The sequence below is a fragment of the Bos taurus genome, chromosome 2, assembly GCF_002263795.3.
Source record: "Bos taurus isolate L1 Dominette 01449 registration number 42190680 breed Hereford chromosome 2, ARS-UCD2.0, whole genome shotgun sequence".
In the NCBI taxonomy this organism is placed as follows: domain Eukaryota; kingdom Metazoa; phylum Chordata; class Mammalia; order Artiodactyla; family Bovidae; genus Bos; species Bos taurus.
The window spans coordinates 85,290,018-85,317,251 of record NC_037329.1 but is presented as its reverse complement, the minus strand read 5'-3'; the positions used below and the strand labels follow the sequence as shown (position 1 = coordinate 85,317,251).

At 38.8% G+C, this 27,234-nt stretch overlaps 1 protein-coding gene across 5 annotated transcripts in view; it reads right to left on the bottom strand.

Annotated features, from left to right (window-relative positions):
• Positions 1–27,234, bottom strand: part of CCDC150 (coiled-coil domain containing 150) — an 86,122-nt gene that overhangs the window by 10,931 nt on the left and 47,957 nt on the right. For 3 of the 5 annotated variants that reach the window (XM_024981182.2, XM_059878684.1, XM_059878691.1), the window contains 6 exons: positions 15,250–15,357; positions 6,506–6,634; positions 5,300–5,469; positions 3,687–3,780; positions 2,729–2,898; positions 1,262–1,388 (listed from right to left, as the gene is read on the bottom strand). In XM_024981182.2, coding sequence (XP_024836950.1) covers positions 1,262–1,388; positions 2,729–2,898; positions 3,687–3,780; positions 5,300–5,469; positions 6,506–6,634; positions 15,250–15,357 — 798 coding nt within the window. Of the gene's footprint in view, positions 1–1,261; positions 1,389–2,728; positions 2,899–3,686; positions 3,781–5,299; positions 5,470–6,505; positions 6,635–13,782; positions 15,219–15,249; positions 15,358–27,234 lie in introns of those variants that run through there. The other 2 variants (XM_024981187.2, XM_059878688.1) reach the window with 2 other exon arrangements.

Genomic DNA, 27,234 nt, shown 5'->3' with positions numbered 1-27,234 from the left:
CACTGATTCCTGTTAAAAGGGTTTAAACTAAGTATTCTGAACAACTATCTCTGATTAAAGGTATCTTTAATTTCAGTGTCCATTTTTGTTTCCCACAGAAATTGTTTTTATTATAATATTTATACAGTGCTTTTGCAATTTACAAAGTACCATATAAACAGTTGAATCTGATTTTTGGGACTGCTCCTTGTAAACTGCAAAGCAATGCACTAAATCTGGCAAAATACAGACCAGCCACTCCAGCTAAGTCTTGGAATTATTTTAATTACTCCCTCCCCTTTGCTTATGATACATTTTGTGTATGTTTGATTTTTCTATTAAAAATAGCTTTTTAAATTTATTCTCTACTTTCAACAGAACCGCTTTTCTTTAATCTGAAGCCCGAAGTAACTGCTATAGTTCCCATTAGCCTCCATGTTTCCGGTTTATCTTCATTATTATTTACTTTCCACTGCCAACAGACTAACCTACTTAAAACTGTGCTTACATCCTTCTCAGAAACCTACAGTGCTTTACTTTTACCTAACAGTTTCCAGCCAATATTCTGGTAGTTAAGACCATCTACCAGCTGGTTTCCTCTATTAGCCCTTCTTTCTCAGAAATTTCCTAGTCTCTGCTTTAATCAAGACAGGCAAATGCTTTTCCTTTGCTCACATATCCTGTTCATTTTTCATTTGCTTACCCTGCTACATAGCGTGTCCTACCCCTGAAAACTCTGCCAGTCTCAGTCCTGTACTGTGGTCAAGCTTCCCTCTTCTTCCTGTCACCCAGCCAGCCTAAAACAAACTTTCCCTTACTCTGCATTCATTTAAAATTGTACATAGCTTCTAAATATCAGAGAGTCTTCTGACGTCTTCCTTACTTGTCTCATGTAAGAGGGGAGGTGACAAATAAGGGGTCATTTAGTACAGACCACGTCTTCTACTGTTTTTAAATATGCCTCTCAGGAGAAGGTAGGTGCGTGATGGATGCTAGTGAAGTGGACTGAGGAGATAGGTGACTTGCTATCTGTCTAACAGATGGCAGTCTCCTCCTTTCTCTTTACCACTCAAGTTACTATTCTCCAAGGGGAAGACTATCATCAAGGCATTCCTTCACTGGGCAGATAACTGTATATCAAACAGCTTAGAGCTGCATCTCACTTGCTGGTGAAAGGAGAATTAGAAGAGCTAAAGAGCAACTGCAGCCATTCTCAGGAATCCTCTAGCTAGCAACCACCTGGAGACGGACGTTATGTGTCTTTTGTCACGTGCCTCCATACCTCAGTTACTTCCCGCTGTGCTGCTTTCTTGGCAGTTTCTCTCTCAATTTGAAACTGCTTTCTTAGAGCATCTATGCGTTCAGCATGCAATTCTGCTTCTATTTTGGATTCTTCACTCATCCGTTCTCTGTTTTGGAAGAGAGATGTTAAATCACCTTTAGAAAACCTCTTAGGTGGTATGATTTATAACTGAGCAGATCAGTCACCATGTAAAATCACTGATCTGTAACTCATTAACAGAAAGAAAAATAAGCATTTACCTACGGCCTTAAAAAACAAAGTCATTAATATAAAGAGATCCACCTTTAAGAGTGAAAACACATATTCTTGTTTTAACCAATACTGAATAGTCCAGAGCCAGCAGCATTTCACCAGAATATACAATTTGTACAGATTACAAACATGAAAAATACTCTCTTAGCTTTAGCTTATATAAATATGCTCTGCAATATCAATATGTTCACTACCTGAAAGGAATAAAGATAAATGGGCATAATATATTTCCTTTGGGTATAAATTTTCATGGGATGTTATTAATATCTAAATCATATTTGCCTAGATAAAGTTTAAGAAAAAAACTCCAGTGGCTTGACTTGAATTAGAAGCACTTGAGCTAACTAATCTCAGGGCAAAATGGAAAACAATTAATGGTCGAGCATCTGCTTAAATGGAATTATCCCACTCCTGGAGGGGTTATTTCCATCCAGGCTTCTGTTGTTCCTTTTCCAAATCATGCCTTTAAAGGACACATAAGCTTCTGATAGAAAAGGTTTGGCAAAAATGTGTATGTGTCCCTCCTGAATTGGTTTAAAATTTCCTGTGGTCATGTATGGATGTGAGAGTTGGACTGTGAAGAAGGCTGAGAGCCAAAGAATTGATGCTTTTGAACTGTGGTGTTGGAGAAGACTCTTGAGAGTCCCTTGGACTGCAAGGAGATCCAACCAGTCCATTCTGAAGGAGATCAGCCCTGGGATTTCTCTGGAAGGAATGATGCTGAAGCTGAAACTCCAGTACTCTGGCCACCTGATGCGAAGAGTTGATTCATTGGAAAAGACCCTGATGCTGGGAGGGATTGGGGGCAGGAGGAGAAGGGGACGACAGAGGATGAGATGGCTGGATGGCATCACTGACTCGATGGACGTGAGTCTCAGTGAACTCCAGGAGTTGGTGATGGACAGGGAGGCCTGGTGTGCTGTGATTCATGGAGTCGCAAAGAGTCGGACACGACTGAGCGACTGATCTGATCTGATCATGTACAGAAGATCAACACCAGATGAGGGAAGAGCTGAAGAGGAGCATATCCCAGCCAGCATCCTCTGCTGTTTAGCTACGCCTGTCACCTTCACGTGGTTCTGCAGGAGGACCAGCTCAAAGTAGGGAAAAAGCTTTAACTGGTTTATGTGAATGAGCCAGACTTACTCTCCCAGAGGCTCTTCCCTAATTTCACCGTGACTATACTGCTCTTACTTAAAGGTTTCCAAATTCTGTCGCTCAAGTTCTTTGCTTTCCAATTTCTCTTGAACATGATCAAGCTTTGTTTGTAGGTGATTATTTGTCTGGAGAGCTTGCTCCAGGCTCATAGCCAGTTTCCTGTTGTCTTCTCTAGCTACATCTAGAGCTTTTTGTAGAGGTTCCATCTGAAAGAGAAGATTGTTTTTAATCTAGTTGTTCCACTGTAAAAGATACTAGAAGTACATAACACTGTAATATTCCCACTTTAAACTTTGAGACAATAATTATTTGGAACCAGAAACAAAGACTCCAGATGCCTGGGATATGTATGTGAGAACTTATTACAGACAGTGCTTAGCAGACTCTTAGAAGGTGATGGGAAGGGTATGCTCCACTGGTCACTAGAGAGTTTTTGAAAACAGAGCCAACTTATTTATCCTAATTTCTAAAATTTTAAATTAGTTAAATTCCCCTTTTTGATTCTTTAACCTCATTGCCTACAGAGATAAGAATTGGCAACTGCTCCTTGTATATTTCTCTAGAAAAAGCTTATTCATATGAAATATCCCTGTGTATTTTACATGTGTGCATATGTGTAGATACATATTTATATACGTATACACCTATGAACGCATGTATTTCCTTATTTAGTAGGACTACCCTACTTCTAACTGAAGCTACGTTATTTTCTAAGCCCTTTAACATTTGCAATCCCTTATGCATTAATATATGAAAAGAATGTAGACCATATAAGACAAAAAGAATTAGGCACAATTATGGTCCTGGTTTGCTAAATGACTCACTGCAAGATTATAGACCAGTTTCCCATTTGGGAATATGTACTGTTCAAAACTCAGACTTGAATGGGAAGGAAATTTACCTGATTATTTTACTCCATTTTTCCAAAACACTGATATCCCAATAAAATAAAAAAAAACACTAACATTATCATCTATAAAAACCTGGCTTCTACCTCACTGTTGTGCTGGGCATCGACGACAAGCATTCTGGCCTGCCACTGGTCCACTTCTGCTTCCAGCTTCTGTACCCGCTGTTGATTCAGAGCCCTAAAGATAGAGAGCACAGAGAAAGTGACCACTTTCTAGAAATGGAAAGAACCATCTAGAAATGATACCACTGGGATATACAGGGCACTCTTCCAGGAAGCTGAAATGGCATTAGGTTATGGGCTACAGATGCGCAGAATATGAGAGCTGGCAGGTGATAAATCTGCAGCCTCAGCATCAGAGTAAGAGACTAATTCTCCTGGGGATTGAAAATTTGTCCCATCTCTATGATTCAATTCTTCTTGGTATATCAAACTATCAGGACATGTTAATGACTAAGTTAAAAGCTGGTAATTTTATACTCTCTCTCTATATATATCACTGGCACAAAAATGTATCACCTCTAGATGGACTGGCTTACTCTTGAGATTTCTGCTTTTTACCTAGAATTGTACTGTGAACAGTAAACTGTTTTTTAATACCATCCCCTTGATTTCTTTAAGTTCAGAGGTAACACTGATTCATAACATAAAAAAAAAAAAAATTAGCATGATGAAGAATATAAAAGTCATTAATTCTCCCATAACACAGAGGCAATATGTACCAGTAATACATTATACTTACAGGCCTTATTAAACTCAAACCATTTGTTCATTAACCTAAACTGGAAATATGCATATAATTTTTGAAACATTCAAAGGAGTTTTCTTATAGCTGAAAGCAGTTCTCACAATGATTCCTCTAAAATAATTAAATAGTATACTAATAAATGGATAATTAATTCAAAATGAAGTAGATGCCTGGCTTTAATAATCTGACAATTACTATTCTGTAGACCCAAGGGCAGATTTAAATGGTGTAGAAAACAGCAAGGATAAGACAGCATGTATCACATGAATTGCTGGAATACATATTCATTTACACCACTACAAAATCTGTGAATTTTTGGATATCATTTTTATAATTCCAGATTCTCCCAAATTTGCTAATTCTTTAAATACATTTGAATCAGTTCTAATGAGGTGGACGAAACTGGAGCCTATTATACAGAGTGAAGTAAGCCAGAAGGAAAAACACCAATACAGTATACTAACGCATATATATGGAATTTAGAAAGATGGTAACAATAACCCTGTGTATGAGACAGCAAAAGAGACACTGATGTATAGAACAGCCTTATGGACTCTGTGGGAGAGGGAGAGGGTGGGAAGATTTGGGAGAATGGCATTGAAACATGTAAAATATCATGTATCAAACGAGTCACCAGTCCAGGTTCGATGCACGATACTGGATGCTTGGGGACAGTGCACTGGGACAACCCAGAGGGATGGTATGGGGAGGGAGGAGGGAGGAGGGTTCAGGATGGGGAACACATGTATACCTGTGGTGGATTCATTTTGATATTTGGCAAAACTAATACAATTATGTAAAGTTTAAAAATAAAATAAAATTAAATACCATTTTACTACTTTTTTCACAAAGGAAGTAACATAAAGTGACTGTTTCTTGATCACACACTGTTCCTTACTACAACACAGCAGAAAAATACAAGTACAAAGACAAAAATAATCTCTGGTACCTTTCTTTCTTGAGGCCTGCGATCTCTGAATCCCTCCGGCCAAGCTCTATTTGCACTTTTTCCAGAGCACCTTGCATCTTACTGTGAGAAGCCAACACATTCTCCAACATGATCGTCACTTTGCAGTTGTCTTCTTTGGCTTCTGCCAGTTGTCGCTGAAAGTTTCCTACCTAACAGAAGACGAAATAAGACAATATTTTGATCCGGTCTAGTTATTCTTCTGCCGCGGAGTCCTGTGACTGCTAGAAGAGTATCGAAACCAGGTCTGGTACAATGCTAAGAGGAATAAGTGTGTGTGTATATATAAATATATATTTTTTCTTTTGTAATCAAAGCAGTTTTATTTAAATAAACAAGAGAATATAAAATTGTTCTTAAATTCATTTACAATTCCACAGAAATTTCCCACAGATAGGTGTGAGGTATGCTTCTACTATGTTTTAATTGGAGGATAATTGCTTTAAAGTATATTTTATTTTTATTTTATTAAGTTATTCTGACTTTGAGAAAAAGAAAACTAAACCCCAGATCCTATGGCTCCAATGAAAAACTCTGCAGTGCTTCCTGACTATTATCATATCCTAGCACACACATCAGTATTAACTAGAGACATAAGGACCGACAACTTCTTGGGTCTCGAGGTAGTCCCAGGGTGGCCCTTACAGGCCCTGCTCAGCTAATCTTACCATGGGCTCAGAAGATGATAACACCTCCGAAGCCCATCAGAATTATCTGAGGGAAAAAAGAACATAAGGGAGAGTGGGAGCCACGGAAGAATGGTGTAAGTCACAGCCCTCTTCAGAGGGGAAGGAGTCTGGGATGTGACCTCTCCTCCCACCGAGAACATACACTGTTAAGCAGAAAGCATTTGGTAATTTAACATAGAATCATAACAATGTTCTATCACATTAATAAGACATAAGTAGGTGGTTATTATTACCAAGGTCAGATGTGTTTCAACAAAAAAAAATAGACTTTTGATTAAGAAAGAAAAAAAAAAACACACTGTGAGTTAAATCATCTATTTTTAAGGGAAGTATTTTAAAGTTTTTCTAAATTTATCTTTTGTAAAAGAAAATTCTCATCTGATCAATCCTCTGTTTTTTTTTAAACTAAAGGTAACAAGAAATGAAAGAATATGGCTCATAAAAATTTTAGAAGCGCTTCATGTCAGTTACACAGTTCACAAAGGGGTTGATGTCTTACCTTCTTGTTCTCTCTGTCCTCCAGAGTTTCAAGGTCCCCTTTCAACTTCTGACTCTCTTTCAGGGCTGCATCACGACCCTTCACTGCTTGTGAAAGCTCCTCTTCATTCTTTTCAAGAAGGGATTTCACCTTAGCAGAAAGAAAGAAACGATAATAAATGACTTTCTCAAAGCATGATCAGTCAGCAGTTAGAATGTCCTGTGCTTAGTCTCTCAGTCTTGTCTGACTCTTTACGACCCCACCGACTGTTAGCCTGCCAGGCTTCTGTGTCCATGGGGATTCTCCAGGCTAGAATACTAGAGTGGGTAGCTATTTCCTTCTCTAGGGGATCTTCCCAACCCAGGGATTAAACTCAGACCTACTGTATTGCAGGTGGATTCTTTACCATCTGAGCCATAAGGGAAGCTCTGGTTAGAATAAGACACAGCAATTTAGAAGCCAAACTTAAAATGTTAAATTAAATATGCTTATTTAATTAAATATGCTTATCTATAATTGCAAAAAAAAAAAAAAAACTAGCTCTAGTAGCTGTTTTTCCCCTTAAAACTACAAAGGAAAAAAAAATTTAATAAACATGTGCAAATCTCTAATATATATGTCAATATGAAAAGCCTGGAATGAGGGACATGGGAGATAAGACTGTGATTATGATGGCTATTATATGGCACAAGGAACTCTTCTCAATACTCTGTAATGACCTAATGGGAAAAGAGTGGATATATGTATAACTGATTCACTTTGCTGTACACCAGAAACTAACATAACACTATAAATAAACTATATACATACCAATAAAAGCTTTAAAATACTAAAAAAAAACACACAAAAAAAACCTCTGATGGTAAGATGAAAACTGGGGGAGAAAACTGGTTATCACAGAATTTGAAAATATGATGTAAATTAACAAAATACATAATAAAAGCAGATGAATAAGTATCAAATAGTGTCAAGAAAATAGTTATAAAAGTGTTCTAAATAGTGTTCTAATCCTAATTAAAAGTATTACAATTTTATATCCCTGAAACACTTTCAGTGTATCTATACAATAATTTCAGATCATCATACTATCTTAAATACTACTCTTTAAAAAAAAAAAAAAAAGATTTTATCTTAAAATAATTATAGACTCACAGGATGTTACAAAATTACTGACAGTCCCCATGCACTCTTCACCCTGCTTCTAATAATGACATCTTTACATCTTCACAATCTTACATGATTGTTAATCAGATTAACAGGACTACAAAAGTTGCAGTTTTCGCCATTCTTTAACCTGCATTCCTCTGTGTATGCACACATGCATATAACTGTGTAATCTGATGGCACGCACGTATTCTGGTGACCACCACCACAGGCAAGACGCAGAACTGCTCCACTGCCACGAAGAGCTCTCTTGTACTGTTTCTTTTGTTCATGTCCTCCCCAAATCCATTCCATGTTCCTTGGCAACCACTAACTTGTTATCATCTTTACTGTTTTTCTCATTTCAAGAATGTCATTTTAAATACTTTAAAATAATTACTTATACAAAAATTAGCATTTTTAAAAGCAGCCATACTGGGATATAGCTGACAAACAGTAAGCTGTGTACATTTAACATGTACAATTTTGAAATATGTATAAACTCTTAAAATCATCACAATAATGAACAATTTCCATTATCTCCAAACTTCCCCTATGTCTTTTAGTAATCAACCCGTTCTCTCTCTCCCTGTTCCTACATGTCCACCCAAGGCCTCCACTGACCTATTTTCTGTCATTTTTATTTCCTAGAATTTTATATAAATGAAGTATTTTATGTACAGTAAATCCCCTACATATAAATGAGTTCTGTTCTAAGAATGTGCTCATAAGTTCAAATTTGTTCTTAAGTCTAACTGTTAGTCTAGGTACCCAACTAACACAACCAGCTATGTAGTACTGTACTTTAATAAGTTTATAATACTTTTCAGACAATACATAAAAAACAAGCAAACAAAAAATACTTTTAACCTTAAAGTACAGTACCTTGAAAAGTACAGCGGTACAACAACTGGCATACAGGGCTGACTGGCACCAGGTGAGAACTGATTGGAAGAGGGAGTGGAGGTGGGAGATGGTTAAGAGTTGCAGGATCATCAGCAAGAGGAGACAGAGGGCAAACTGCAATTTCACTCATGCCTGACACTGATGGCACAGGTTCTGGTTACTTGCTAGATTCATTTCCAGCTACCCTCTTGAAAAAATGATCCAATGACATCTGGGTAGTGTTAGTCACTCAGTCGTATCTGACTTTTTGTGATCCCATGGACTGTAGCCTGGCAGGCTCCTCTTTTCATGGGATTCTTCAGGCAAGAATACTGGAGTGGGTTGCCATTCCCTTCTCCCGAGTATCTTACTGACCCAGGGATACAACCAAGGTCTCTTGCACTGTAGGCAGATTCTTTACCATCTGAGCTACAAGGTCGTATAGCTCTTTGGTAGCACTGGACTCTGGTAGCACAGCCATGAAATTAAAAAATGCTGCTCCTTGAAAGAAAAGTTATGACCAACTTAGATAGCATATTAAAAAGCAGAGACATTACTTTGCCAACAAAGGTCCGTCTAGTCAAAGCTATAGCTTTTCCAGAAGTCATGTATGGATGTGAGAGATGAACTATAAAGAAAGCTGAGTGCCAAAAAATTGATGCTTTTGAACTGTGGTGTTGGAGGAGACTCTTGAGAGTCCCTTGGATTGCAAGGACATCCAACCAGTCCATCCTAAAGGAAATCAGTCCTGAATATTCATTGGAAGGACTGATGCTGAAGCTGCTACTCCAATACTTTGGCCACCTGATGCGAAGAACTGACTCATTGGAAAAGACCCTGATGCTGGGAAAGACTGAAGGAGGGAGGAGAAGGGGATGACAGAGGATGAGATGGTTGGATGGCATCACCAACTCATGGACATGAGTCTGTGTAAAGTCCAGGAGTTGGTGATGGACAGGGAGGCCTGGCGTGCTGCAGTCCATGGGGTCACAGAGTCGGACATGACTGAGCAACTGAACTGAACTGGACTGTATTCTGAACAGCTGCTGCAGACTTCAAGTACCAGTCTACATTCGAATCCTGTGCCGCCTCAAATAGAACTAACCTTCATGATTGGACACGTGAATGCAAGTTTGAAAGTTCACAACTTGAAGGTTCATATGTAGAGGACATACTGTACTCATTTTGGAATGGTTTGTTTTACTCAGCACAGTTAAGATTCACTCAATCTTCTGCATGTATCAATAGTTCTTCCTTCCTGTTGCTGAACAGTATTCTGCTAGACACTGGAGTTGTTCCAGTTTTCTGTTCTGTTCAGTCGCTCACTAGTGTCCGACTCTTTGCAACCCTATGGACTGCAGTATGCCAGGCTTCCCTGTCCTTCACCATCTCCTGGAGCTTGCTCAAACTCATGTCCATTGAGTCAGTGATGCCATCCAACCATCTCATCCTCTGTCATTCCCTTCTCCTGCCTTCAACCTTTCCCAACATCAGGGTCTTTTCCAATGAGTTGGCTCTTCACATCAGGTGGCCAAAGTATTGAAGCTTCAACATCAGTCCTAATGAACATTCAGGGTTGATTACCTTTAGGATTGACTGGTTTGATCTCCTTGCTGTCCAAGGGACTCTCAAGAGTCTTCTCCAATACCACAGTTTGAAGGCATCAATTCTTTGGCCTTCAGCCTTTTTTATTGTCTAGCTCTCACATGTGTACATGACTACTGGAAAAAACACAGCTTTGACTATATGGACCTTTGTCAGCAAAGTAGTAATGTCTCTGCTTTTTAATATGCTGTCTAGGTTTGTCATAGCTGTTCTTCCAAGGAGAAAGCATCTTTTAATTTTATGGCTGCAGTCACCATCTGTAGTGATTCTGGAGCCCAAGAAAATAAAGCCTGTCACTGTTTCCCCATCTATTTGCCATGAAGTGACAGTTTTAAGGTAGTGCAAATAAAACTGCTTTGAGCAGCTGTATACAGTTTGTAGATATAAACTTTCATTCATCTTTGGTAAATACATAGAGGTGGAAGAGATAGGTCATATGGTAGTAATATGTTTCATTTGAAAAAAAGTTGGCTGCCCCAGGTCTTAGTTGCGGCATGTAGGATCTAGTTCCCTGACCAGGGATGGAACCCAGCACCCCTGCATTAGGACTGCAGAATCTTAGCCACTGGACCACCAGGGAAGTCCCGTTTCACTTTTAAAGAAGCTACCAAACTATTTTCCAAAATGGTTGATTTTACACTCCCTTCAACAATGTATGAGAGCTCCTCCATAGCTTCACTAACACTCGGTACGATCAGTTTTTCAATTTTAAACATTCTAATAGTATGTGGTGGGCTTCCCAGGTGGCATTAGAATCTGCCTGCTAAGGCAGGAGACGCAAGAGATGTGGATTGATCCCTGGGTCCAGAAGATCCCCTGGAGGTGAAAGTGAAAGTGTTAGTCACTCAGTTGTGTCTGACTCTTTGTGACTCCATAGACTGTAACCCTCACCAGGCTCTTCTGTCCATGGAATTCTCCAGGCAAGAATACTGGAGTGGACCGCCATTTCCTTCTTAGGGGATCTTCTCAATCCAGGGATCAAACCTGCGTCTCTCACGTTACAGGCAGATTCTTTACTGTCTGGTAACCCACTGCAGCATTCTAGCCTGGAAAATTCCATGGGCAGAGAAGCCTAGAGGGCTGTAGTTCATGGGGTATAAAGAGTCGGACATGACTGAACACAAACACACAATAGTGTGAGGCAGCATCTCACCGCAGTATTAATTTGCATTTCCCTAATGCCTGATGTTTAACATCTTTTCAAGTTCTTACTTATATCCATATATCTTTTTAGTGAAATATATGTTCAAGTACTTTGCCTCTTCTTTTCCCAAATTGCTTCCTTCTTACTGCTGCTGCTGCTGCTGCTGCATCTCTTCAGTCGTGTCTGACTCTGTGTGACCCCATAGACGGCAGCCCATTAGGCTCCTCTGTCCCTGGGATTCTCCAGGCAAGAACACTGGAGTGGGTTGCCATTTCCTTCTCCAATGCATGAAAGTGAAAAGTGAAAGTGAAGTCGCTCAGTCGTGTCCGACTCTTAGTGACCCCATGGACTGCAGTCTACCAGGCTTCTCCGTCCATGAGATTTTCCAGGCAAGGAGTGGGATGTCACTGCCTTCTCCTTCCTTCTTACTGAGTTTTGTGATTTTAATAAATTCTGGAGACAACACTTTCATCTCATATGTGATTTGCAATTGTTTCTTCTCCCAGCCTGTAGTTTATTTCATTTTCTTAACAATGTCTTTGAAGAGCATAAGCTGTCATTTCTTTTTTTTTTTCCTTTGTGGATCATGCTTTTGATGTCAAATCTAAGAAATCTATGTGTAATTCAAGATTACAAAGCTTTCTTCCAATGTTTTCTTCTGAAAGTTTTAGTTTTAGGTTTTATCTTTAAGGCTGTTACCCATTTTGAGATAATTTTTATATACGGTAGGAGGTACAGATCAAAGGTACTTTGTTTTTTGTTTTTGCATGTGATATGCAATTGCTTCAGCACTGCTTGCTGAAAAGACCATCCTTTGTCCACTTTTGCTTTGGCTGAGAGATTTTTCGCTTTATCCTTTTGATACCGTGAAAAATCTCCCAGCCACCCAGTTCCCTTTCTTGAAAATAACATTGCCAATTTATTACAATTCATTTTAGAGATACTCTTTGCAAAGGTGAACACATATGTATATATTCTTCATCCTCCCAACCCTTTTGCACACAAATAGTGAAATATTTTGTACACTCTTCTGAATCTTGTTTTAACCTAAAATATGTTATGATTAAGATATTCATATGCTGCTGCTAAGTCACTTCAGTCGTGTCCGACTGTGTGTGACCCCATAGACGGCAGCCCACCAGGCTCCCCGGTCCCTGGGATTCTCCAGGCAAGAACACTGGAGTGAGTTGCCATTTCCTTCTCCAAGTCATGAAAGTGAAAAGTGAAAGGGAAGTCACTCAGTCGTGTCCGACCCTTAGCAACCCCATGGACTGCAGCCTACCAGGCTCCTCCATCCATGGTATTTTCCAGGCAAGAGTACTGGAGCGGGGTGCCATTGCCTTCTCCGGAGATATTCATATATCTGTATTTAAATATCTGAAGATATTTGTATATCTTATGTATCTGAAGATATATATATTTATATATCTTAATACACCTTATATAATGTGTGTGTGTGTGCTAAGTCCCTTCAGTCATGTCCGACTCTTTGTGACCCCATTGACTAGGCCACCAGGCTCCTCTGTGAAAAAGTGAAAGTGTTAGTCACTCAATTGTGTTTGATTTTTGTGTTGCAACCCCATGAATTGTGCCTGCCAGGCTCCTCTGTCCATGGAATTCTCCAGGCAAGAATACTGGACTGGGTATAGCCATTCCCTTCTCCAGCGGAACTTCCCAACCCAGGGATCAGACTCAGGGATTGAATCTGGGTCTCCTACATTGCAGGCAGATTCTTTACCATCTGAGCCACCAGGGAAGCCCAAGAAATAAAGGTAAATAAAGCCAAATTGTCCTTTGTGGGAAGAAGGCACTCCAAACATCAACAAAGAATGCTTTTCCCCCACATCTCCCTCAACATTATACTTCCCTATAAGTTTTAACGTGTAACAATTAAAATACTTTTTCTGTAGGGATCCAAGCATAGTATAAAAGATGCTAACTTAGACGTTTTAAAACCTATTGAATGGGAAAAATACATTAGGAAGAACATAGTTTTTATAGTTTTACCAGTGTTTATATAAATATGAAAAGGCCGCTAGCTAAAGTACTTAACAAAAGTATCTAAACATTAGTTAACTCTAAAGACAAGTTATAGTACTTTCTGTTTTTAAATAGGAAACAAAGATAGATGCTCTAGTAAGTTTTTTGGGGGAAATATATGCCAGCATCCAATATATTAGGGCTCCTATTTATGTACTTCTACTTTAAAATCAGCCTTTATCCAGACATTTTACTGTAAATGTTAAGATTATTAACATACTCATTTTTAAGAAATAGAAAATTAGATTTAAAAAATCTCAATGGTTAGTGTTAAGGCAAATTGGACATTTCTGTGTCCAAAAGAAAAAGTATGAGATAGCCAGAATGATGGTTTCAATCTACATTAGTCTATCCTGTTTGTGAAGAAGCTTGTTTCCTTGTTAGTACGCACATCTCTAAACTTTATCTCTCTAGATGTTACTACTTTTCTTCATTGTTGTATAAATCTGAAATTTCGTTATGATTTCTAGTCTTCACTTACCGAATCTCGATTAAGAAAATTTGGTGACTCATCATTTATTAATGGTCTTGAGGCAAGAATGTCTATTTTACCTTCTAGTCTTCCCTCCATGGTTTTAATGGCATTCAAAAGAGTCTTTAGAGAGATCCGAGAGTCTCCAATCTCCTGAGAAGACCTCACAGAAGTCAGGGCAGGTGCAAAGGTCACACGGCGTGTGGGGTTTGGCACAACACTGGGCAAACCAACCGAGGAAGTTCGTTCCTTGACGCTGTTTACAGGAGGCCTATAGCTTTCAAGGAATTTCGAAGAAGCAGGCCTCTCTGGAGATTTCCTTCTTCTTGGAGGCATCACCAATTGAGAAAAACAAATCAACTAAACCTAGGATTATTTTTCAGTGAATGCCCCGTTTACTGGGAGAAACAGCACAATGTTCTAAACAAAGCTGTGATGGAAAATATACTTAGGAATGTGTTCCTTTGCTTTCAGAATAAAAAAAATAACCAGAATGAAGTATGTCCTAGTGAAGAAAGAAAGCGTATCTAATGAAGCCCCCTTTACCAGTGTAGTCAGATGGTTAGAACGCTAGCAGCATTCCATCTGAAGACACATTCTAGTTCCTTGGTTACCAGAGGTATAACATACACAAACATTATAGACACAGACATTACACATGCTAACACTGAGTGTTAAGAATTAAACAGATAATGTGGTAAACTGTACATCACTGAAATGAATCACTTTTTTTTACTAACACATAATCCTGGATTGTTTTCTTCACTAAAGGTAAATAAAGCCAAATTGTCCTTTGTGGGAAGAGGGCACTCCAAACATCAACAACAAATGCCTTTTCCCCACATCATATATAAGGTTTTATATACCTTATCTGTCTAATTTTCTCTTCATCTGTTAAAAGTATTCTGTGACCTATGACAGGTTTTCAGTCTCAACAGCCACCATGTTGACAAGCAAGCACCTTCATTACTAATACCTCTTTCAAGTGCACTGCTGTGGGTCATGCTGGCACCAAGTTCTGTCTTTGCCTATAACTAAAAAATCAAAGATACTTGTTCCTCGCATCTGCCAAAACTTTTAAGGCTCACATCAAAAAAACCCACTTCCTCTATGAACAACATGATTCGTGATGCTTTCATCATAATAATGCTCCCTAAGGATGCTCCCAATACAATCTATTTTGTTTCCGAAAGTCATAATCTTCTATAATAAAATCTACTGAGTACATTCCTAATCCTCCAGTTAGAGCATAAGCAAGCTGAATGTCCCAATCCTGATTCTGGCATCTTTCCGAAATCCTCTAGGATTAAGTGGAACTTTGTACATAGAGGGTGTTTTAAAAAATGTTTGTTAAATGGAGTACAGTGAGAGAATATTCATCTTCCTGGGCTTGTATGGTGAGGTGGGGAGAAAGGCCTGTTTCTTAAAAGCTAATCAAAACATAAAAGCAATCTGTTTTGTAGCTATTAATCACACCTGAGCATATTTGCCTTCTAGTGCCTTATTCAACTTGCGTAGATGATCATTCTGTGAACTGGTTTCAGTAAGAGAATGCAGTTGTTCTTCTAGCTGCTTAACTTTTGTCTAGAGGAAAAAAATAGAAGAGCAATAAAATAAGCCTTGCTGATGAAACAGATAGATATATACACTTAAAAAAAGTTTTTTTTTTTTAAAAAAGGCCAAGAATTTTGGCGAAAAAAATCACAGCAAATTCTTAAGAAAGCAAGCCTACATTTTTCAATGATTCTATGTCAACTAAAATACTTCAACAAATAAAAGTAGGCTGTAGCCATATATAAGTATTGATATAATTCATTTGGTTTACGGCACTTATGGAAACTACAAATTAACACAGTTCATGAACATAACAGTGAGACTTTGTGGGCAATGTATTTTCATTTCTGTTTTAAAGGAATTGTGGTATCTAGCACTCTGAAACCCTTCTGAGTACAAATAATTAGAATTATCAGTATGTAAGGAGGAGACAGAGTTTTGTGTTTTATCAACAGAGAATTATAAAAGCTGAATTAACAGAATTCTTATAGGCTTAATTATATTTGAAAACGAACTCATAAAGCTGACTATTCATATCTTTAAAGATGATGATTATTTGGGGGACTGTGCATGCTAAGTTGTTCCAGTATTGTCCAACTCTCTGGGATCCTATGGACCTCCGGCAGGCTCCTCTGTCCATGGGATTCTCCACAAGCAAGAATACTGGAGTGGGTTGCCATGTTCTCCTCCAGGGGGATCTTTCCAACCCAAAGACTGAGTCTTAGTTTCTTACTCCTCCTGCATTGGCAGGCAGGTGCTTTACCATTAGTGCCACCTGGCAAGCTCCATTTGGGGAAGTGAGTCATTAATATTTACATACAAATTTCCAAATTGTGTATTTCTCTGTTTTCTTCCTCTTATTTCCAATCCTCTCATGCAAATAACATTACTAAGCCTATCTCTGAATCGGAAAAAGTTTCATCCAGAATTTTTAAATAAATTTCTTCCTCTCTTGCAATCTTTTATTTCCCACCTGTGAAGGGCATACTCCTCTTGGTTGTAGCTACCGATTATGTTTAAAAACTGTTAAAATTTGAGTGCTAATATTAACTTTTTTTGGAAAGGCTACATGAAAACACATTTTGTCTCAGGAAATCTCTCGTTTCATCAGCAGAATCCTCTTTTCTCTCATCTTTGCCTGTTTCTGTTTCTCTTTTCCACAGTGTACAGTATAAAACAACTTTACACATGGACATCACCAAATGGTCAATACCGAAATCTGAGTGATTTCATTCTTTGTAGCCAAAGATGGAGAAACTGTAGACAGTCACCATAAACAAGACCTGGAGCTGACTGTGGCTCAGATCATTAGTGTCTCATAGAAAAATTCAGGCCTAAACTAAAAGTGGGAAAACACACTAGGCCAGCCCAGGTATGACTTAAGTCAAGTCCCCTATGAATACAGAGCAGTGGTGACAAACAGATTCGAGGGGCCAGATCTAGTAAACAGAGTGCCTGAAGATCTACGGACAGAGGTCCATAACACTGTACAGAGGCACCAAACAAAACCATCCTCAAGAAAAAGAAAAGCAAGAAGGCAAAGCGGTTGTCTGAGAAGGATTTACAAATAGCTGAAGAAAGAAGAGAAATGAAAAGCAAGGGGGAAAGAGAAAGGTACACCCAACTGAATGCAGAGTTCCACAGAATAGCAGAGACAGAAGGCCTTCTTCAATGAACAATGCAAAGAAAAAGAGGAAAACAACAGAAGGGGAAAAAGTAAAGATTTCAAGAAAATTGGATATATCAAAGAAATATTTCCATCCAAAAATGGGCACAATAAAGGACAGAAATGGTGAAGACCTAATAAAAGCAGAAGAGATCAAGAAGAGATGGAAAGAATACAGAGAACTGAACAAAAAAGATCTTAATGACCCAGATAACCACAATGGTGTGGTCAGTCACCCAAACCCAGAAAAAAACCTATAAACCTAGTGGAGGTGATCAAATTCCAGCATCAAAGTGCTGCACTCAACATGTTAGCAAGTTTGGAAAACCCAGCAGTGGCCACAGGACTGGAAAAGGTCAATCTTCGTCCCAATTCCCAAGAAGGGCAGTACTGAAGAATGTCCAAAACACCGGACAACTGCCCTCATCTCTCATGCTAGTAAGGTTATGGCTCAAAATCCTACATGCTAGGATTCAGCATTGTGTGAACTGAGAACTTCCAGATGTCCAAGCTGGATACAGATAAGGCAGAGGAACCAGAGATCAAATTGCCAACATTTGCTGGATCATAGAAAAAGCAAGGGAATTCCAGAAAAACATCTACCTCTGTTTCACTGACAATGCTAAAGTCTTTGACTGTGTGGATCATAACAAACTGTGGAAAACTCTTAAAGAGATGCGAATACCAGATCATCTTATCTGTCTCCTGAGAAACCTATATGCTGGTCAATAAGCAAAAGTCAGAACCTTGTATGGAACAACTGACTGGTTCAAGATTGAGAAAGGAGGATGACAAGGCTGTTTACTGTGACCCTGTTTATTTAACTTATACCAGAGCACATTATGAGAAATGCTGGGTTGGATGAGTTACAAACTGGAAACAAGATTGTTGGGAGAAATATCAACAACCTCAGATATGTGGATGATACCACCCTAATGGCAGAAAGCAAATAGGAACTAAAGAGTCTCTTGATGAGGGTGAAGGATGAGAGTGAAAAAGCCAGTTTAAAATATTAAAAAAAAAACCTTAAGATCATAGCATCTAGTCCCATCACTTCATGGCAATTAGAAGGGGAAAAGACTTTCTCTTCTTGGGCTCCAAAATCACTGCAGACAGTGACCGCAGCCATGAAATTAAAGAAGCTTGGTCCCTGGAAGAAAAGCTATGACAAACCTAGACAGTGTATTAAAAAGCAGAGGCATCACTTTGCTGACAAAGGTCCATATAGTCAAAGCTTGGGTTTTTCCAGTAAGACATGTGCAGATCTGAGATTTGGACCATAAAGAACGCTGAATGCCAAAAAATTTATGCTTTCAAACTGTCATGATGGAGAAGACTCCTGACAGCCCTTGGACAGCAAGGAGATCAAACCAGTTGATCCTAAAGGACATTAACCCTGAATATTAATTGGAAGGACTACTGCTGAAGCTCAATACTTTGGGCCACCTGATGCGAACTGCTAACTAATTAGAAAACACCCTGATGCTGGGAAAGACTGAAGGCAGAAGGAGAAAAGGGTGACAGGATGAGATGGTTGGATGGCATCACCAATGCAATGGACGAGAACTTGGGCAAACTCTGGGAAATGGTGCAGCCTGGTATGCTGCAGTCCATGGGGTCATGAAGAGTAGAACACGACTTGGTGACTGAACAACACAGCATAAAACATGTTGTGTGGCTCCCCATTAAGTGGTTTTCACTTAAGGTTCAGAATCAGAATGGCTGCCTCTAAAGGTGTGTTTTGATGCAATAATTATTCTCATTTTAAATATAAGCAAACTGCTGTTAATCTTAGAACTCAGTGGAAAAGTACTGATAAACACTCAAAGAATTTTAAATTTGCCTCTCTTCAAGCAAAACACACACTATTTTTTGTGGGTAATTTTTCTCAGGTAATTACCCTACCTCCAGCCTCAAGGTACTCAATAAAATGCTCTGAAACTTGTTAGATGGCATATTTGCATCTGTAAGCCACTTTAGTTTTTGCAGTCGGTCTCTTTTTCAAAAGGATTTTTAATTCAGGACATTCAAATGGGGAAGAACATAGAAGCAAATAAATCCTGCTACCTCAGAGATCTGATGTTTCTATGTCATTAAATCCATGAAAAATAGCTTCCATAGCCAGCTTATTCAGATCAGATCAGTTGCTCAGTCGTGTCCGATTCTTTGCGACCCCATGAATCGCAGCACGCCAGGCCTCCCTGTCCATCACCAACTCCCGGAGTTCACTCAGACTCACGTCCATCGAGTCAGTGATGCCATCCAGCCATCTCATCCTCTGTCGTCCCCTTCTCCTCTTGCCACCAATCCCTCCCAGCATCAGAGTCTTTTCCAATGAGTCAACTCTTCGCATGAGGGGGCCAAAGTACTGGAGTTTCAGCTTTAGCATCATTCCTTCCAGAGAAATCCCAGGGCTGATCTCCTTTAGAATGGACTGGTTGGATCTCCTTGCAGTCCAAGGGACTCTCAAGAGTCTTCTCCAACACCACAGTTCAAAAGCATCAATTCTTTGGCACTCAGCCTTCTTCACAGTCCAACTCTCACATCCATATATGACCACAGGAAAAACCATAGCCTTGACTAGACGAACCTTTGTTGGTAAAGTAATGTCTCTGCTTTTGAATATGCTATCTAGGTTGGTCATAACTTTCCTTCCAAGGAGTAAGCGTCTTTTAATTTCATGGCTGCAGTCACCATCTGCCGTGATTTTGGAGCCCAGAAAAATACAGTCTGACACTGTTTCCACTGTTTCCACATCTATTTCCCATGAAGTGATGGGACCAGATGCCATGATCTTCGTTTTCTGAATGTTGAGATTTAAGCCAACTTTTTCACTCTCCTCTTTCACTTTCATCAAGAGGCTTTTGAGTTCCTCTTCACTTTCTGCCATAAGGGTGGTATCATCTGCATATCTGAGGTTATTGATATTTCTCCTGGCAATCTTGATTCCAGCTTGTGTTTCTTCCAGTCCAGTATTTCTCATGATGTACTCTGCATATAAGTTAAATAAACGGTGACAACATACAGCCTTGACGTACTCCTTTTCCTATTTGGAACCAGTCTGTTGTTCCATGTCCAGTTCTAACTGTTGCTTCCTGACCTGCATGCAGATTTCTCAAGAGGCAGATCAGGTGGTCTGGTATTCCCATCTCTTTCAGAATTTTCCACAGTTTATTGTGATCCACACAGTCAAAGGCTTTGGCATAGTCAATAAAGCAGAAATAAATGTTTTTCTGGAACTCTCTTGCTTTTTCCATGATCCAGCGGATGTTGGCAATTTGATCTCTGGTTCCTCTGCCTTTTCTAAAACCAGCTTGAATATCAGGAAGTTCACAGTTCACATATTGCTGAAGCCTGGCTTGGAGAATTTTGAGCATTACTTTACTAGCGTGTGAGATGAGTGCAATTGTGCGGTAGTTTGAGCATTCTTTGGCATTGCCTTTCTTTGAGAATGGAATGAAAACTGACCTTTTCCAGTTCTGTGGCCACTGCTCACAGCATCATCTTTCAGGATTTGGAATACCTCAACTGAAATTCTATCACCTCCACTAGCTTTGTTCGTAGTGATGCTTTCTAAGGCCCACTTGACTTCACATTCCAGGATGTCTGGCTTTAGGTCAGTGATCATACCATCGTGATTATCTGGGTCGTGAAGATCTTTTTGTACAGTTCTTCTGTGTATTCTTGCCATCTCTTATTAATATCTTCTGCTTCTGTTAGGTCCATACCATTTCTGTCCTTTATCGAGCCCATCTTTGCATGAAATGTTCCTTTGGTATCTCTGATTTTCTTGAAGAGATCTCTAGTCTTTCCCATTCTGTTGTTCTCCTCTATTTCTTTGCATTGATCGCTAAAGAAGGCGTTCTTATCTCTTCTTGCTATTCTTTGGAACTCTGCATTCAGATGTTTGTAGCTTTCCTTTTCTCCTTTGCTTTTCACTTCTCTTCTTTTCACAGCTGTTTGTAAGGCCTCCCCAGACAGCCATTTTGCTTTTTTGCATTTCTTTTCCATGGGGATGGTCTTGATCCCTGTCTCCTGTACAATGTCACGAACCTCATTCCATAGTTCATCAGGCACTCTATCTATCACATCTAGACCCTTAAATCTATTTCTCACTTCCACTGTATAATCATAAGGGATTGATTTAGGTCATACCTGAATGGTCTAGTGGTTTTCCCTACTTTCTTCAATTTAAGTCTGAATTTGGCAATAAGGAGTTCATGGTCTGAGCCACAGTCAGCTCCTGGTCTTGTTTTTGCTGACTGTATAGAGCTTCTCCATCTTTGGCTGCAAAGAATATAATTAATCTGATTTCAGTGTTGACCATCTGGTGATGTCCATGTATAGAGTCTTCTCTTGTGTTGTTGGAAGAGGGTGTTTGTTATTAGGCAGTCTCAGAAAAGTAGTATTTAGGTCAAGGTCATTTCCTCCTATTATTTCAAATGATCTAAATATAGAGATATGTATTTTTAAAAATTGAGGTACAGCTGATTTACAATATTATATAAGTTTCAAGTGTGCAACACAGTGATTCACAATTTTGGAAGATTATAGTCCATTCCGTTATTATGAAATGTTGGCTATATTTCATGTGATATACAGTATATATTTGTAGCATATTTTATGCACAGTAGTCTGTACCACTTAATTCCTTACCCCCCTATTGCCTCTTATATATTTTTTGAAATATAAAACTATAAAAATATAGCAGCAGTCAGGACTCCATGCTTCCAGTGCATGGGGCGCAGGTTCGATCCCTGGCCGGGGAACTATACCCACGTGCTGCACAGGACAGACCAAAATAAAAAAGAAACTGTGAGACAACTAAGATATTGATGAAAAGAAAAACTTATTTTTATGTGTTTTCTAGTGCAAGCATTCTAAATGAATGCTATTAAGAAATTTCCTAGGTTTTTTTTTTCAGTACATATAATAAATTAGAAATTAAGTAGGACAAGCCTATAATATTAGCACCTTCATAGTTTAGATTGAGTTTCATAACTGAAACAACCTGAACTGCCAGAGTTATGTATTTTGACTTGAAATATGATAATATAGTCATAAAACTGTGATGACTTCAGCACAGAACTCTTAATAATATTCATATAATTTCATGCAGCAATTCAAGCCAAAGAAGCATTAATACAACAGACAACATGGATGAATCTCTCAATTACAATGCTGGGTGAAAGAAACAAGACACAAAAAGCATATTCTGTAACAATTATATAAAATTCAAAACAGGTAAAACTAATCTGGCTATAGAAGTCAAGATGATGGATAGTAACATCATGGGAGACAGTGACTGAAAAAGGTTATGAGATGAGTTCTGGGAACATTCTGTTTCTTATTCTGAGTGCTGGTCACACGGATACTTTTACTTTGTGAAAATTCATGAGCTGTACCTTGTGTACTTTTCTGTATGTTATAGCTTAATAAGATTTACTAAAACAAAACTCTTAAATAATCTTTAAACTAAGATCATAAAAGCAGCTGCCTATAATAAAGGGCCAGTAGCTAATATAATATTTGAATCCAGCTGGTATAAGAGTGATGAGATTGAGGGTAGATTAGAGTGAGCATAAAGCACTAACTGACATACATTTAAAGATAAGGAAAAAAGTGATAGAAATCTTTCAGACCTATATAGTAACAGCCCATCTATCCATCACTCAACTTGAATAAAACATACAAATATACCTCTGTGTAGCCTAATCCAATAAATATCTTCCTGCCATTTTACAGTTTACTACTATCCTGAATTTGGTGTTTATCATTCCTATTCCTTTTAAATAATTTTATTATAAATGTATCCTTAAACATCCATGGACAGAGGAGCCTGGCAGTCTACAGTCCTACAGCCTGGGGTCACAAAGAGTCAGACACAAGTGTAGTCACACAACACTGAGTGACTAACACTTTCACTTTTAAAGCATCATGTAGTATTATTTTATGAGATTCATCTACTTTATAAGACTCATAACACTGTCATTCTATATTCTCTTATACAGACTGCTTTCCAAACTTTCAGGAGAAATTTGAGAGAGTCTAGTAAAATTCAATTTATGTACACCCTGAATGCATGGTAAATCACTTCAGTTGTGTCAGGCTCTTTGTGACCCTATGGACTGTAGCCCACCAGGCTCCTCTGTCCACCGGATTCTCCAGGCAAGAATACTGGAGGGCGTTGTCATTTCCTTCTCCAGGGGATCTTCCTGACCCAGGGATCCAACCGGTGTCTCTTAAGTCTCCTACATTGGCAGGCTGCTGCTGTTGCTGCTAAGTCGCTTCATTCGTGTCCGATTCTGTGTGACCCCATAGATGGCAGCCCACCAGGCTCCCCTGTCCCTGGGATTCTCCAGGCAAGAACACTGGAGTGGGTTGCTACAATCCAGTAATTCTCCTAAGAATTATAGTTAGAGACTCTTTGGATGTGAGTACAAAGACATGTATAAGAATTTATCATGCAAGCATTGTTTGTAAGCAATTGAAAACTGCCTAAATATACATTAACATAAAGGATAAATACATTTGGACATATTTAGATAATGTAACAGTATACAGCACCAAATATCAAATCAAGTTTGAATGTGAGGCAGCGGTTTCTGACAGTCTACATTAACACCTGAAACCCAGTATTTATATTATTAGTTTAAAAATGCAATCTCTTATCTAATATGGTTGATACATAATATTTTAATTAATTATAATCCAATTGAGAGAAAACAGACTATTTTGATTATGTTTAGTATGCAGCTCTTTCTTTAGATTACCTGGCAAGAATAATGTATCATTTACAATAGCCAAGACATGAAAGCAACCAAAATGTCCATAAACAGATGAATAAAGAATATGGTGCATGCATACACACACACACACACATGCGCACACAGAGAGGAATATTACTCAGTCATAAAAAGAGCAAAAGAATGCCATTTGTAGCAACATGGATCACCCTAGAGATTATCAAACTATGTGAAGTCAGACAGAAAAAGAAAAATAACATTGATATTTATATGTGGAATCTGAAATATGATATGAAAGTTAAAGTCACTCGGTTGTGTTTGACTCTTTGAGAACCCATGGACTATAGCCTGCCAGGCTCCTTTGTCCATGGAATTATCCAGGCAAGAATACTGGAGTGGGTAGCCTTCCCCTTCTCAGGGGATCTTCCCAACTCAGGGATCGAACCCAGGTATCCCACATTACAGGCAGATTCTCTACCATTTGAGCCAAATATGATATAAATGACATTATTTATAAAACAGAAACAAGACTCACAGGCATAAAAACATAAAAAAAAAAAAAAAAAAAAACTTATGGTTACCAAAAGGGAGAGTGAAGGAGGCAGCTAACTTAGGAGTTTGGGATTGGAGAATTCAAGCTATTGTGTATAAAACAGATAAACAACAAGGTCCCACTGTACAGAACAGGGAACTATATTCAGTATCTTGTAATAAAGTGTAATGGAAAATAATATGAAAAAGAATATATAACTGAATCACTTTGCTGCACACCAGAAACTAACACAAGATCGTAAATTAACTACATTTCAATTAAAAAGAGTAATGTGCTATATGGGCTTCCCTGGTGGCTCAGGGGTAATGACAGCAACACCACCACCACCACCAATAGGCTATATAAGAGCACTTTCCCTTGGGCTGATGAGATCAGTATCTTTGCAGTGTTTCAACACAAAGCTTGACATAAAAACACCAGTGAATCAATAGTTTCAAAAGTGTTTCAGCTTTCAAAGACTATCAAAACACTTTGGCCCTTATTATAGGAATACAGGCAGAAAAAAGGCATGTATTTTCCTTAAGATTATAAGGATAATCTCAAAAGTGTAACTGAGGTTTAAAATGTTAGAAAAGTAACATCAGACTCACTAACAAACCTTAAAATGTATTCCACGCCCAGAAAAAATTTGGCTTCAAGTTGCCTATGAGTGTTTGTGATTTTTCTCACACACATAAAAATATACTTCATTTCTCCTGGGAAAGCTAAAAGAAGGTCAATATTATGGGCCATAGTTTCTATGAGACCATTAGTTTCACAAAGGAGAAAGTTCTTTTGTGCCTGTAATAATCTATATATCCAGCCTGTTACACAGTCTTTTCTAGTGAGAAAGAAATTAAGAGAGGTGTGCTTCCCCAGCTCACTTCATAGGTAAGATAAAACTCAAGAAAATTAAGACTTGTGCAAGATTTCACAAGTATAGATTATACTTAAATGTATCATTGCCTCCAGAAAATATTAATTAAAAGCATGCAAATAGTGGTCAAACAGCTCTCCTGCTGTTTCTGTCCTGGATCATGTCTGCTAACCTGATGGCTGAGTCCCTTGAATAGATAAGATTAACACTGAGGTACGTGGCAAGCCTCTAATGAGATTACTTATTCTATCAGCTCTATGGCTGCCAAGCGTAACCAGACATTGCTTCATAGCATTCAGTCCAGTGGTGCGCAACTATCGCACATTGGAATCACTGGGGAGTTTTAAAAACTATTAAAGCCTATATAACGTACTCTTTGAGATTCTGATTTAATTGCTCTGGGGTGCAAGCCTTTTCATGGGGATTTTTCCTCTTTTATTTTGATAGTGTTTAAACACCTGCCATCCAAATTTAACCATTTACATTCTTATACTTGCTCATCATATATCCATCTATCACTTCTTCAATGTATGTAAAAAACTAATTTTTTTTTAATGATTCATTTGAAAATAAATGGTAGACATCATACACTTCCCAGCATGTGGTGTTTTTAAAATTCCCCAGAGGAGTCTATTGTGTAGCTGAAGCTAAGAACCATTAATTCAGACTTCAGTGTTTCTACCAAAGTTGGTTTAAGGCAGACTTAGTTATATTAGTGGCAAGTTTCCTGCTCTGTGGATACTACAGAGGCAAAACCCACATTAAAGAACAATGAAATTAAAGAACATTGAATTAAAGAATCATGCATTCAAGTCAAGTCCATTGCCTTGAGACCTAATTTCCAGGATTATTTCTTTTTAGGAATGTTAGAAAAATCCAGCAAAAAAGAAAACACATGTGATAAAAACCAAGACGGTGGAGTAGGACAACACTGAGCTCATCTACCCTTACAAATAAATCAAAAATACATCTATATGTGGAGCAGCTCTCATTAAAAACAAATGAACCTGGAGAAAGATGTCTACAACCAAGGCTGTAAAGAAAGACAAACACAGTTTGGTAGGGAGACGTGATCAGGTCAGGATTTGTGTCCCTAGTAGAGACACAGAAAAAAAAAGCGATATCATAGGTTCAGAGATCCTCCCTGGGGATTTTGGGGCTCATGCCACATATTAGGAATCGCAGTTCTGGGGACCAACACCTGGAAAGATGAGTCCCAGCAGCTGGTTTGAAAATCAGTGGGACATACCAGAGAGTTGTAAGGAACAGACCCCACTCCTGAAGAGCACACACAGGCATGCTTACTCCTAGGAACAAGGTGGAGGAAACCAATGGAAATTAGGCTGGGGCCCCAACAGGTGACCGAGCCCACAGCAGATACCAGCTCCAGACCCTCTTGCTCTGGAGTAGCTCCCCACTAGGGCAAAGGCTGGCACTGTCAAGGAGAGTGAGCAACTGGGGGAGATGGAGCTGGATCAAAACCAGCCCTGTGCCTGAACAGGGTGAGGGTAACCATAACCAGTGTGTGTAATAGTAGTGGGGCAGGAGCTGAAACTGAAACTCTGACTGACATGTGGGGACCATCCCAGCCCACAGGCTCCTGCTCTTCCCTCTTGTCCCAAAGCAGCTCCACACTAGGGTGAAGGCTGCTGTTGCGGAGGGTGGGGAGGAGTGCACACTTAATGCATCATTGACCACAGATGTATTGTATGTCTTTTGTTACCTGAACGTTGTTGATCAGAGGCATTGTAACAAAATGGCAATAAGTACACACTTATCAATCAAATCAATGGATTAAATGCTCCAATCAAAATATATAGGGTAGGTGACTGCATAAAAATCAAGACCCATTTATATGCTGTCTGCAAGAGACTCACCTCAGAGACACACACACAAAGTGAGAGGACGGAAAAGATAGTTCATGTAAATGAAGAGGAAAAAAAGGTAAGTAGCAGTACGCATATCAGATAAAGCAGACTTTAAAACAAAGTCTGCAACAAAAGACAAACAGCATTATATAATGACAAAGGGATCCACAGAAGAATTGGATTTATGTTCACCAACATATATATACCTAAACAGGTAC